The 13,935-nt window shown below is 38.7% G+C and overlaps 1 protein-coding gene and 1 long non-coding RNA gene across 4 annotated transcripts in view; both read right to left on the bottom strand.

The window, feature by feature from the left end:
• Window positions 1–2,913: 2,913 nt before the first annotated feature.
• LOC134796433 (uncharacterized) lies at window positions 2,914–6,037 on the bottom strand. The gene is made up of 2 exons (XR_010144932.1): window positions 5,014–6,037; window positions 2,914–4,942 (listed from the first exon to the last, which is right to left on the bottom strand). It is a non-coding gene; the product is annotated as an uncharacterized LOC134796433 (long non-coding RNA).
• A 2,432-nt stretch (window positions 6,038–8,469) lies between these two features.
• LOC134796412 (protein yippee-like) overlaps window positions 8,470–13,935 on the bottom strand; it is an 87,162-nt gene continuing 81,696 nt past the window's right edge. Inside the window, exons 3-6 of one of the 3 annotated variants that reach the window (XM_063768614.1) lie at window positions 13,314–13,435; window positions 11,384–11,427; window positions 11,122–11,230; window positions 8,470–9,515 (exon numbers count right to left, since the gene is read on the bottom strand). In XM_063768614.1, coding sequence (XP_063624684.1) covers window positions 9,426–9,515; window positions 11,122–11,230; window positions 11,384–11,427; window positions 13,314–13,435 — 365 coding nt within the window. In that variant the 3' untranslated portion in view covers window positions 8,470–9,425. Of the gene's footprint in view, window positions 9,516–11,121; window positions 11,231–11,383; window positions 11,428–13,313; window positions 13,483–13,935 lie in introns of all 3 variants that reach the window. The other 2 variants (XM_063768615.1, XM_063768616.1) reach the window with 2 other exon arrangements.

The following is a 13,935-nucleotide window of genomic DNA, read 5'->3' as shown; positions in this document are numbered from 1 at the left end:
AATAAAATAAAGATTTAAGTGGGGCTCCCATACAACAAACGTGATTTTTAACCGAAGTTAAGCAACGTCGGGCGGGGTCAGTACTTGGATGGGTGACCGTTTTTTTTTTGGCCGTTTTTTGCATTATGGTACGGCACCCTTCGTGCTCGAGTCTGACTCGCACTTGCCCGGTTCTGCCGCCAGAGTGCAGCACTACCGACTAAGTAAATTCATAGACTAACTTATACATACTGTGCCTTAAACTGTTTTTTGACAAGTTTTCACAGACAGTAAAATATGACATTGATGCATCAAGGCGGTTTATTAACAAGGGCCTACCGGTAAACGCGAAAATCGAAATTTAGGTATCTGCCTCTTTATCGCTCGAATATGCAAGAGTGATAGAGAGATTAGATAACGAAATTTCGATTTTCTTGTTTCGCGGTAGGCCATGTGATTGACGTGACGTGTGATGTGTAATAGTACATTATTGTCGAGGTTCGGAAGTAGCTACTTGCAGGCTGAGGATTCGTTTTAAACGGACGACCTTGGGAGTCCGTTTAATTGAATCCGAAGCCAGCAAGTAGCCTTCCAGCCGAGTCATATATAGTGCTTTTCTCAAAAATGGTGCAAGAAATATAAATATCATAGAAATATTTTACAAAAGCAACGTTCTTACGTATATATTTTTACAGAAAAAAGTAGAAACAATTGAAAAAATTAGCTTTGCCGCCTTTTTATTTTTTTAATAAAAAAATAGAAGTGTATTTTTCTGCCTAAATAGTCGCGGTACTAATCATCTGTTTGGCTGTTTAATGGGCCTGTGCCTTCATTTGATATGGCCATTTCAACTTTTAAAAAGTTTGGAACTCGACAAATAATGGAATTTGTATGCAACATTGCAGTCCCAAAATCGAGACTGCAATGTTTTTAACTTTTTAATTTTTGACTGACCATAAACTACGCGCTTCGCGACGTATTTTTTAAACGGCAAAGTCGACTTTGCCGTCCATTTTTGAGAAAATGTGGTTTGTTTACTGTATGTGCGACAAAGGTGCCACATACGCAGAGCTTTGCCTAATATTCCCTATTGAAATGTTTTTTTTTTAACTTTCTGGCGTCTATTTGACCAGAGGCGTATTTTAAAGGTTTGGCGCCCCGGGCCAGTTAGATCGCCGCCTCATTAAGGGTCACTTGCACCATTCACTAACCCGAGGTTAACCGGTTAACCTTTTCGACGCCGTGTCAAACACAAAAGCTGTCACACGGACGCCACGTCACTGAAGTGTCAAAACGGTCATCGAAAGATCAGCGCTGGAAGTCGCCAGCAACATGCTGAGGTGAGACCATTTCGTGGCACTTTCTCCTTTTTTCAACCGACGAAAAAAAAAACGGAGGAGGTTCTCAAGTCGACGCGTATATATATATTTTTTTTTTTTTATGTATGACCACTCATAACTTTTTACAGAGGTGTTCGATTTTGATAATTATTTTTTAATTGGAAAGGGTATACCCCGAAGTTGGTCCCATATAAATTTGGAAAAAAAAATCCAACCTTAAGGGTAGGAAAATAGGGGATGATTGATTTTTTCACTCACCGATTGTAACGTATGACCACGCATAACCTTTTACAGCCCAAGTAACATTTTAGTCCTATAATTTTAGTTTTTATCGCTAAAAGCTTGTATAGACGTCGTATTAAGGTTTCAGAGGTGACCACCTGTCGTATAAAAGCGCTTGGCAACACCTTTTTGCTCTATAGGCTTATACAGCTAATATATTCTATAAGCAATTGATGTAAAGGTTTATTTCATCATTTTATAGAGCCGTTATATGCGTGTACTATAAACAGGTTCAAATATAACCACTATAGTTAAATATAGCCGCTATAGTTTTGTGTTTTAACAGTGACAAAAACCCAACTATACAACGATTTTAGGATATAGTGGCTTTAGAGATCACTGCTATAATACATAATACTTTAGTAGTTTGCGCTATTAAGGTTCCCTGCTAGCCACTATAGTTTTGTGTTCTAACAGTGACAAAAACCCAACTATACAACGATTTCAGGATATAGTGGCTTTAGAGATCACTGCTATAGTACATAATACTTTAGTAGTCATATGAACACTATTATAGAACTGTTTTGCTCTATAGTAGCGTTTTTGGGACATATTTATAGCGTTAAAAAGGGCTTTAGTAGTTTTTAAATCCCTATTATATCTCATCGCTGTAAACGTCACAATGACTCTTTTATATCACCTGTCAATTTTCGTGATAAAATGATGTGACTAATTTCCATTCTCAGCTGTAATGCGGCAATGAACGTCACTCAACTAACCAAAAAAATTCAATGTAATCTTGATGACCCTAGGGAGAGGGGGCACCATGGTCTAGAAATGCTTAGGGCATCAAAACGGCACTGGTCGTTTGCGGAGTCAAACAATTTGGGACTCGCATTTAATACGCATTACCATGCCTTCCGGAAAAAAATCCAATCATTCGCGAAAGTCTCGCAACGCATTGAGGGGCACGTGGCCTTCCTCAGGAGTCTGAAGAAGACCACAGTGAACGGCGCTCTAGCCAGGCAGGCCGCTTCGCTTTCGCTCGCGCGCGTATACCTTAATGTATCGTCCGATATACATCTACTACTTTGTCGTTTAAATCACGTGTAAATAAAATTTGAATAAGGGCGAAACAAACTATTGATTTTGGAGTGTAGTTTTATTTAGTGGTACCTAATTGTTAAATATTTTATCTGGACTGCAGTCATCTAGCATATCCATCTGTCAACTTGGCTTCAAGTTCCGCCTCCAGGGGAGAGGGAGAGAAATTAGGATTAGGATAGTAATTAGCTGCTTACTGACACAGATCGAATTCCACGCGGGCGGAGCCGCGGGCACAGCTAGTGTAGAATAAAAAAATAAAACAACATTTTGTTACGAAAAAGTGTTTTATTACGCACTTATTATTTCAACCAAATATTTATGAAATATTCATCTATAGCATGTTGCGTACACCTTTAGAAGACACCAAACTCCTTTACACTAAGGGAATACAAAAATATGAAGCGGTTCTGTACCTAACGGATTACTTGTGTGGCTAACTGTACTTCCATACAAATGTACACGCGAAAATCTATCTAAACATGTTAGGTATAAGGTAGAAAATAAATTGACGATATCTGTCATATAGACATATATGAGTCCTTTCATTGGTAATTTTAACATTATTTTATTTCCTCTGGTAATCTATACAATGATTGCCACTGTACATTATTGGAATCTATTTTTGTAGAAAAGTAGCCATTGCTGCAAAACTTAATGGACACCAAATTAATTATACCTCAACACATTCCGTCCCAGCACGAGCTACGCGCTACCAGCGTAGCCTACACGGGAAAAACCGTATGTAGCGAAAAGCGCCTATGAACAGAGAACCCGCTTGGCGGGTCGCTGGCAGTGAATGTGTTAAAATATGCCTTTGCCCGTGAGTTCGTCCTCGTAGAAGATAAAAACTTTTAACCCCAAGCGTCTCTGTTTCAGCATGGGCAAAAATACTGTCTGTCCTGCTGTTCTCCCTCTATAGGTCGCAATTCTTAATCGATTCTTGTTAAATTATTTGAGCAGTTTTTTGTAGATTCAGTTTTTATACTATTTTTTTCAAAATGGCGGCGACTGGCGACATGAGTTCGCGAACTTTAAGGCCCCGTTCGCACGGCAGCTTTTTCGACGCGCGTTAAAAAAGCGTTTGAATGACACAAATGGATAACCATGTATGTATTCACACGAAGGCGGTTTTAAAGCGCGGGGCCTTTTTATCGAGCACTGTTCGATTTTCGGCGTTGAGCGTTGGCCGTTAATTGAATTGATCATATCTGTTCTCACAAGCGTTAAAAAAGCGCCGGCGCTGCTGTCAGTTGGCTGTCAAGTGTCCATTTTTGATGTTAATGGTCAAAATTATTATTAGTTTCACCTTAAAAATGTCAACTTATGCTTACTAATTCCTGGAATATTCAAGCTATATTTAAATAATACGTCGTAATAGCAAATAAAGTATGGCTTTGCTGAGATGCGTACGTGGCAGTACGACTCACAAGTGATTTTTAAGCGTTCATATGAACACAAATATTAGAAACGGTAAAAAAGCGCCAACGTCGGGTTTTAACGCAACGCTTTTTAAGCTGTCGTGCGAATGGGGCCTAAAGCTCACAGACCCACTTTATATTAAGGGCCACCCCAAACTATAGTGTCCCGAGCGTCGGCGTCTAGTTAACTCTATGGCTGCTGCTCGACGCAACGTTGGCGCAACTGTACAGCGACGCCATTTTTCATAGCGCTGACTAAACGCCGACGCTCAAAAGACGCTAGTGTGAGGTGGACCTAAGATTAAACCTTGTATGGAAGTACAGCTAAGGACTATGCGTTACACATAATGAAATGCACCATTCATAAATACTTTGCCCATTACAATGGTCACAAGAACACTTAAGACCGTGCCTGTCTATTCCTAGAATAATTTAACACATTTTCTGGCAGAAAAATATTCGTCCTGTTCACTCTTACGAGCTAGAACGAGAAGAGACGATTGTTTCCATGTAGAAAAGGTAAAACCTGATCTGAAAAAAAACTTTGATCTCTCACATTTTTTGCTGTTTATTGTCACAGCGTACGCTGTGTTCTAGAGAATAAATGCTTCAAAATTATTATTTTTTTATTCGAGGAATAGACAGATGTTCAAATGTTTATAGGGTGCGTTATGTCTATACAAAGCGTTTACTAATCTCGACAAATCACTTCCAACCATCTAACACTATCCAATACTGATCATATCGCAACAATGGTCCAAAAATATCTACACAGCGTCCCTAAACGATCAAGTAGAAAAATACTTTTAAATATGCCTCCTAGCCGGGCATATTCCGAACGCTTACCGAGATAACCAATATAATAGCCGTAACAGACTACCGCACCGTCACGGTGCGATGCGGTAGTCTGTTACGGCTATAAGCGTGACTCTAAAACTGTTACAGACGGGGCGTATATTTTGACCGCGACCTTGGTGCGGTCAAAATATCTCATTTTTGCTCTCACTTATAAACTGCGTCCTTAACGGACGTACGGCACACAACCTTACACACGATCGAACGTGCGCCAGACCGCACCAAGGTCGCGGTCCGGTGCGGCCGTCTGTAGAAACTATAAATCATGTAAGAACTATACTTAGAAATCATACTTATAATGGTCATAGATGAATGCGCGGCAAGCGGTGGGAATAGTTGCCCTGATTTTCTCGTAATTTTTTAAATTTCCGTGACGCGAACTTGTTCTCAAAACAATTACAGTGACGGTGTGAAATAAATTGCCATTTTGTTGCATAATGTTCAAAATGAAATTGACAAGGTTTTTGAACAGTTTGATTTCACACTAGAGTTTTGCAAGCTTCAATTAGTTAGCGTCTTCGGATGCCGTTTCGTAAATGATTTTTACGAAATCTTAGCAAGGCGAATACCATTCACCGTTTTAAAAAGTTGCATAAAAAACATTTGGAACAAAGTGAGCTGTGATCGACTGTCCTTTTCCCGCAGGAACTTGCCTTAACGTATTTGGCTCTTTAAACTATACATGATAGAAAAACTAAGCTTGAAAATCACTAGTATGATGTGCTTGAGTAGATATAAATAAAAATATTGTCGCATAAGATGATAATTTGATTTTTAGAAGGCAATCAATTATTAAATCTATTGCTATCACCGGACTGGCCGAGTCAGTGTAAAGCCATTGTCTATCCCATTCACTCTAACGGCACGAGAAAAAGATGAAACATTGATAAAACTTCGAAAAGTCCGGCTTAGCTTATTACAAACAGTCATTCATTAATTTTAAACCTTATCCAAATACAACAAGACTTATAATCGCTTAACTGATTTCGTTGACCGAAAGCACGAGTCTACAAGCGTGTCTTCTGCGAACCACAAACAATGTACAGTTTTTTTAATGGGGTTTTGAGACTACGATATTTCTATTCAGCCACTTATTTTCATTGAACACTGTGCAGCAATACACTTAATTTTATCCTATGATAAAAGTTAATACGATTATTATATAGACAAGTGAACTTGCAACGTATTTTCGTTTACAATATCATCGAAACAAATTATATGACAGTAGTGGTAACACTGGTTGAACAGACATTTTGATAGGCTCGCCAAATCTAAAAGTCGTAACAAACTACCGCCACCTACACCACACACTACACCAAGGTCGCGGTGCGGTAGTGTGTTACGGCTATAAAAATTCCGCCTGGAAATCTGTCACTTCCTTGAAATCTGATAGATTACCGACATTAGAACTAAACCATCCGGAATTCCTCAGCGTCTGCATATTTGCCAAAATGTATATTCAAAATTACTCTCCTACATAAAAATATTGTTTGTTTGGATAACATTCATCCTTTTATCACCTACACTGAACATTAAGACGTATCTGTTATTTTATCTGTGATGTGTAAATAGCTATATAGATTATAGATAGATAAATATGTATTTAGGAAAAGTTTAAGAAAATAATTCCAAAAGTTTAAATAAGTTGGAAATTTGTTAGATAAATTATTACACATTGATAGCACAATCTTACAACATTTTTTGCATTGATGTCGTCAATACTACTTAAACATTCATTTTATTGATTAAATACTACCAACATGTACCTGTATAGACAAATCGAAACACTAGTTAACCTTCAGATCAAAGAGATATAGTTTGTCAAAAACTGTCTCATTTAAATCATAGATAGAGAGAATCATACTATCTTTGTCTTACACTAGTACTAGCACCCAAAAGAAAAGGATGAGTATAGTTTTCCTGGTTGTTACTGACGTGACAAATTAGTTTGACCAACTATAGTATTCATATTTGTCTATACAATGTTTTATTTCTTGGTGTTGTCAGAATATAAAATAGACTCCAAAATGAGCGACTAGATAGGGAACGAGAAATCGTACTTTTATCTTATTACTGTTTTTTTTTATCAGATATTTCTTCCCCTAGTCTAGAGACTAGGCCACACTATCCAACTGTCAGAACTATACTGAGATATCGCTGACTTGTTAAGGCCCCAGTACACAATGGGCCATCGCCGGCCACTCCAAGGGACGCATTTATGCGTTAGAGGGAGCAAGTGATATTGCTATCTCATTCTACCGCATGGCTGCGTCCCTTGGAGTGGCCGGCGATGGCCCATTGTGTACTGGGGCCTTTAGCATGACCACATTAATGTTAGTATAGAGATAGAGCGTTCATCTCTTTCCCACTTACATATTTGTCAGAAGGGGACGAAATCTTAATCTCGATCATGCTAACGATGCTGGTATTCATGGAAATTAAAAATATAAGGCACCTTTTACTTTATTATGCCTATTATTTGTACTGCGCGTTGAATGAACTGTTTGAATATCACTTTTGACCGTCCGGTTTTGTGCTTGAAAACATTTGTCGGTTTCAATCTAGCAGTACGGCTGGGTAGAGTGGCCTCACAAACCAGAAACGTCTTATTGTACAACAAAATCCAACTTGAATACACCGAGCGTCACTTTATACCATTACAATATATCTTTATAAATATTACAGATGTATTTATACGCTAGTGGCAGTTATGACTCTGGTTTAACGGTATGCGACGGCTGAACATTGCGTTTAGATAATAAGGGATACAGAAATGTCGATGTAGCGGTGAAATATAAAAAAAAGTACTAAGTATAACAAAACGTTTTTTCGTCGTATATTAGTCAATTAGGGTTGCCAGCATAAAATCGTTATTTGAAGTTTTATTAAAATAGATTTTTATTTAATATTTTTATTCATTCTTTGAAATACATTTTCTGTGTCCCAAATTACCTTTACAATACTAAAACTCCATAGATAGATATTCTTTAGCTCTACAGAAATCGGACGTCAATTCTTAGAAAAATCATTAATCGAAGCGACAAACTTACCTTATGATTAGATTAGGTACATAACCAATGCAAAAATTTAATAGGTTTCGAAATAAAATGCTTAAGGGATGTCTTTTTAAAGTGTCCGTTATACTATGTGTCGTTCAGGTAGGTACTTTTACATTACCCTACTGTTCATTTGCATAGAGCACCCGCATCACAAAAACGGGTCCTGAATTCCGGAAACTATAAAGGACACTTTATAAGTAGATATTAAAGTGACTTTATAATTATGTTTAATGTTTTCGTATGTATTAAAGGAATTAAACATACCTATTCCACTACGAGATAAGTCTGTCGCGTCGTTTCGCTCGCTCTGACTACGACGAACCCATTTGAAGCTCATGCAAGTTCTTACAAAGTAAGTTTACAATTACGTAAATGAAGTACCATGCAGTTAAGATAAAATATTGGATAAACGTACTACTAATTATTAAAACCCCATAGAAACAATAAATGAATAATAAAACATTCTAATCGCCTCTCCTTATTCAGCTCTCTGTCAATTAAAATTAATCATAAATCGACGAGAAAATAATAATATTTAAAGTACAGAAGCGACTGACACAAAGTGTAAAGTGTCTCTTCTATGCTATATTATTATTATTCTCGATAGAAAGATTACCTCTCTCAATGTCAAAATAAAATAGCTACTAATTAAGCTAATGAAGATGTTCCAATAATAAAAAAAACTAAGATGAGCAATCAAGCTCCATATTGATTAAAAACTAAAAAATAAATCACTTGATCAAGCGCAAAAAAACTTAATAAAGGAAACTTCCACGTTTCGACTAGTTACCTTGTGAATAAAAAGCAAATTGTACAGCTGAAATTAGGAACGTACAACTGACATCTGAGCATCTCGAAATCCTTCCAAGTAATCCAAAAATTCTATACTAACATACTTATCACAGGTTAAGGGGACAAGAGAAAGAATAAGTGTTCTCTTAATACGGTACGATATAAAAACTAAGACAACTTACGATGTACGAAAGCCGTTCGGCCGAAATCGTTTCAAATTATAATCCTAAGCCCATGTGGAGCCTTGAAAGGCTGAGATCGATAACTTATGTATTACGTTGACTGGCGGGTAAGCGTGAAGCCGACTATAGTACGAAAGGAGCACATAAGGCGATATCCCCACACGTAGCGCGATCAGCCGCCGTCGCTCAATAATAATTAATGTGTCAAAAATACTTCGGTTCGCTGCGGCGTCTGAGCGTGCTTCGTCGGAAGCGGGGCCGACGATACCAAACAACTATAGGTCACAAGTAGCGACCGCGTTGTCTATTTTGGAGCCGGCCCCTATGGTTCGGCGCTCGGCCTCGCCCGGCGCTGCAAGCCGCTGCGGCCTCGGCATGGTCGCTGGTCGCTTACTGTCTCACAAGAGTCCTTCGCACAGTCTCCGATATGACACGTCGGCGCGCGGCCCAAGGGGTGCGAGGACCGCGCGCCTATTCCCACCCGTTCTCTTTCACCATGTGAGCCAGTTCTATTATGAACTTGCCCTCTTTATACTTCTGGCTGGATTCGAAGGCGTGCTCCTGAAATAGAAAAACGGGATTAACAATAAACGCAATAAAATATAACAAGTCTTTGTTGTAATAGGGTCCTATGGAAGAACTACCCAATGGAATGACTGATTGTGGTTTCGAATAGCTATGACCAAAATTCTTCTTCTCTATAGTTGGCAACATAGGTTGTCGCTACTGGTAAGTGCTAGTACCTACTAGTATGTAGTGTAATATATATATGTATAAATACCGTGTTTTGGAGGCCAATCATTGGCCGCCAATAGGGTTGCCAGATCGAAAGGCGCTATTATCGGGAAACAATATCAATTTTTCGGGATTTTGGGGCTTAAGTCGGGAAAAAAAAAATACATTCAAATTAAAGTAATTGTATTAAAAACAACGATGTTTTACATTATTGGCACTACATCAGCTCGTTCGCTCGACGAGAGTTCGGAACATGAAATTATTGTTTTATAACGTGAAGCTGTTTTTCGGGACAGTTTTCACTTTGTCGGGAATCGGGAACACATGCTAAAAATCGGGAGAATCCCGCCAAATCCCGACCATCTGGCAACCCTAGCCGCCAATGAGATAAAGTCTTGACGATAAAACAGAATAGGGGAAAATGGTATCTACTGTTAAGTGAGCTGACACATAAAGACACCTACTGATATTGGGAGACTGCTATGCAATTTGTGACGATGATATATTTTAAAGGCACTCAGGAATGACTGGGGACATTTCCGAAATTCATATACCTACTATATCTCTTCGCACGGTAGTGATTATTTTGTAAGAGATGATAAGACTTGGAACGACCAATTTGATGTTCCATTTAATATCGAACTATCGTAACCTTTGATAACCCTGCCTCCCTGACCGCATTACCTTATGACCCTAGGGGACTAAAGCAAACATTTCGCAAATGGTCTGTCTATTCTGACGTCAAAATTACGATAACTGTGTACCTACGTGCCGGTCGATAGATTGTGCAAGGGCATATGTATTAAAATAATTGCTATTGCAACATAACGATCGATATGGACTGTCACAGTGGGTGGTCTGTAAAGAATGGAAGGGGTAGGTAAGAAATTGGGAATGAAACCTCATTACATCTAGAAGAGAACATACTGAGCACTGTTATGATTACGTGTAGGAAGATAAGAATGTTTAAAGAGAATATATGTATACATTGGTAAGGTAAGGACGTACAGTACTCGTAATCTACACCTCTAATTCCAAGGAATTTATCAAAACCAGCGGTCCTAAAACATCGGTCCACGGGTCCGGCCCTACAGTCCTTACTTTTGGCTCGCTTAAAGGAATCGGGACACCCGAAGGTCATACAATAAGGAGAAAAGAAAGGGGGAGAGGCGAAGGCCTGAAAGTGATCAAGTTTGGAGACCGATGAGCTAAACGAACATGACAAGCGATCGACTGCCGCCGGGCGTTCAGTGCCGATTTATAGTTGTAAAAGGTAATAACACCAATCTATTAGCTGCCTTTCCAGTGAGGTGAAGATCAGAGAAGGCGTGCTGGAATCAACCAATAGCAAGGCAGCCTCAACTGGCCATAGGTGGAATTTATGTCTTAGCAATAAACCGTGCTTGGAGTGTGGATGATTGAAGATACTCACGTATTTCCAGCCGAGCATGGTTTTGCAGCACTCGCAGTAGATGTCAGCGACAGCGTGGAGCCCCGTGAGCAAGACGCGCTCCTCCGCCGGCCCGCAGCCCACGTTCACACTGTAACCAACCATTTTCAACATAAACTCGTTATCCGTAACCCCACCATTGTGATATCGGCAGAAAGTTAACTCTGCCTCTAGGCGCAGTAAAATATGTGAATAATCTAATCTAAGGTTTTTGAGGTCTTGATATTAGGATGTTCATACTCACACTGAATTAAACAAGTACGCGCGCCCCTGGCTGCCTTGGAACGACTGGAAAAGATAATAATAGTTAAGATTATTTCATATAATAAAAATACTTAGTTTCTAAAACTAGTGTTACTAAATTCATAGTATCAATACACCAAGATTCGCATAGGCAAGCACGGTACAGTACAGTAGCCACCTCAAGAAGGCTCAAATGACCCAAACGCGGTAAACAACCATAAAACCTGTCTTAATATCAGACCCTTCGTAGGTATACCTAGTACATTACCTATCCTATATTAGGTTTTACCAAAGAAATGTAAGGTAATTTGTTTTCCTTTAATAACCTCGTCAAGGCAGCTGGCAGACGTTTCTACAAAAGGGCATAAATTATAGTAAGTAATTTTGCCATTTTTAGCCACGCCATTATATACAGAATGATTCATGAGACGTGAGCAGGACTAATCCTGCACAATCAGTAACTGATAATTGATCGATCATCGTCGTATTTAGGAGAAACAACAACACTTTTTCCTATGTTTTAACTTTTTGGTGAGGGCAAATTTAATTCTCAACAATCATGGCCACCCTACAGGACCTAATTAATAAACATAAAACCTCATTAACCGTAATGGCATTTTGATTACGAAGAAAATAAACTGTCAAACTTGAGTGAGATACGAGTTTTCAAAAGTAACCAGACCGTGATGACAGTAATGACATTCAATTTGACACAGAATATCGGTAGTTTAGTATTCTAATTTTAGGGTGACCATGCATGTCGTAAAAAAATTAATAACTTTTTCTTTCAACACGACAAAAAATTAACGTTAACCACACTATATAATACTGATACGAAACAGTTGCTTATAATTAACGACATGCGCAGTGTTAGTCCTGCTCACGTCTCCTGAATCACCCTGTAGATAGAACAGCAATTTGAAGTACCTACTTAGGTAGGTAATCATAATCAAGTTAAGGAGACTTCGCTAACCCGAAAGAAACAATATCCAATCCGTCATGCAAATGCGGACGATAAAATTAAAGTTCCACAAAGTTAAATAATGGTAAAAGTGTCCAAAACGTTTTTGTGAGCGTTGAATCACAGAAGTTTGCTGTTTAGAAGTTGTCTGTTTGTTGGGACCTTTGAATTGAACGAAACAAAGGATTGCTTCGCGGTTTTATTTGTGGACGGTATTGAAAAGGACAACAATCAGACAAACAGATTTGTAGAAAACGTTTTTCGTGTGCGGTAAAAAGAATTGAATGCTGACATCCCCTAAATATACTTTCATTAGAGGACGTCGTTACACGAAGAATAAAACTCATATCTACTATATATCATATATCATAACTATATTACTGACACCTATAACTAATAATTATAACTATATATATTATATATCATAACTTCTAGTTTATTCAGAAATGTATTATCAGGTAAAAATTAGAGAAATTGATTTAGAAAACTGCATGAACATTGCAAACTACACCGCCAATTACTATCGGTTAAGTTAAATAAAAACGTAAATGTATAAAACCGCAGTGATTTTATCCTTCAGTAAACATGTGTGGTTAAAAATGATGTCCAATTACTCGTAATAATGTCCTTAGTGCTTGAAATTAACGTTTTTTTTCTCCCTCCACAATCCTGTTCAGTTCTGGTTATTACTTATAAGCCTTGGTACGTCGCAGCGTACGCTTTCACGTTCAACAGAACGTAACTGGTTTCCACTGCTTCATTTAGGCTGTCTTTCCATTGAGGAGGTGAGCAGAGATGAGAGGAATCAACCAATAGCTATGATTGTGAATGTGGAAAAGAAAAGAGGTGTGGATAACAACCGATGTTATTCCTCTCTGTTGGTTTATTCCTCTCATCACTGCTTTTGTTGGAGTGGCGTGCGGATTTGCATCAGTGTGATCAAGAGATTGGAGATGCTTGGTTAGCTCACCTTAGATATAAGCTCGTCATGGCTGGCCAGGTGCGCGCGGCAGTGTATGCAGCTGTACGTCCGGTGCGCCGGCGGGAGGTACGCCTGGAACGTCTTGACCGGCGTCCGGGCCGCGCCCTCGCCTGCCACGCCACGGTTAGTCAGCCCCTCACGCATGAGTGCCTGCTAGCTACCAATAAAAACGCCGTTAGGCGTATCTACACTACTGTGGAGAACCAAAGGACAGGAAAAGGTCTAGGATAGAAAACTACCTAGCTGGTAGGTTATATGCGGCCTGAATTCACACGTGGTGTTAAGATTGATGATGCCAATTGTCAACTAATGCCGAGCACTGGGACATTTTGAATAAAAAAACTTTGGCTAAATATTTAAAGAGCTGAGTTTTTAGAAACTAAAACGCATTTAGAGATCGTGATATTCGATATGATAGATATTTGAATAAGCCTTCTCAAATGCGTGTGCATCTGGCATTCTATTTAATACACGTCAATATATAGAGAGATCAATGTGTAGGTAATTTTAATATGCGAGATTGTGTGTCAGGAACTACACAATTATGAACAGTTTTTAATATTTTTTGTTCATTAGATGTTGTTTACCCATGAATTAGGAGTAAGAATTT

This window comes from Cydia splendana, chromosome 13 (genome assembly GCF_910591565.1).
Source record: "Cydia splendana chromosome 13, ilCydSple1.2, whole genome shotgun sequence".
Classification (NCBI taxonomy): Eukaryota; Metazoa; Arthropoda; class Insecta; order Lepidoptera; family Tortricidae; genus Cydia; species Cydia splendana.
Note: the sequence above shows the minus strand (reverse complement) of the source record. Positions and strands in the feature narration are given on the sequence as shown.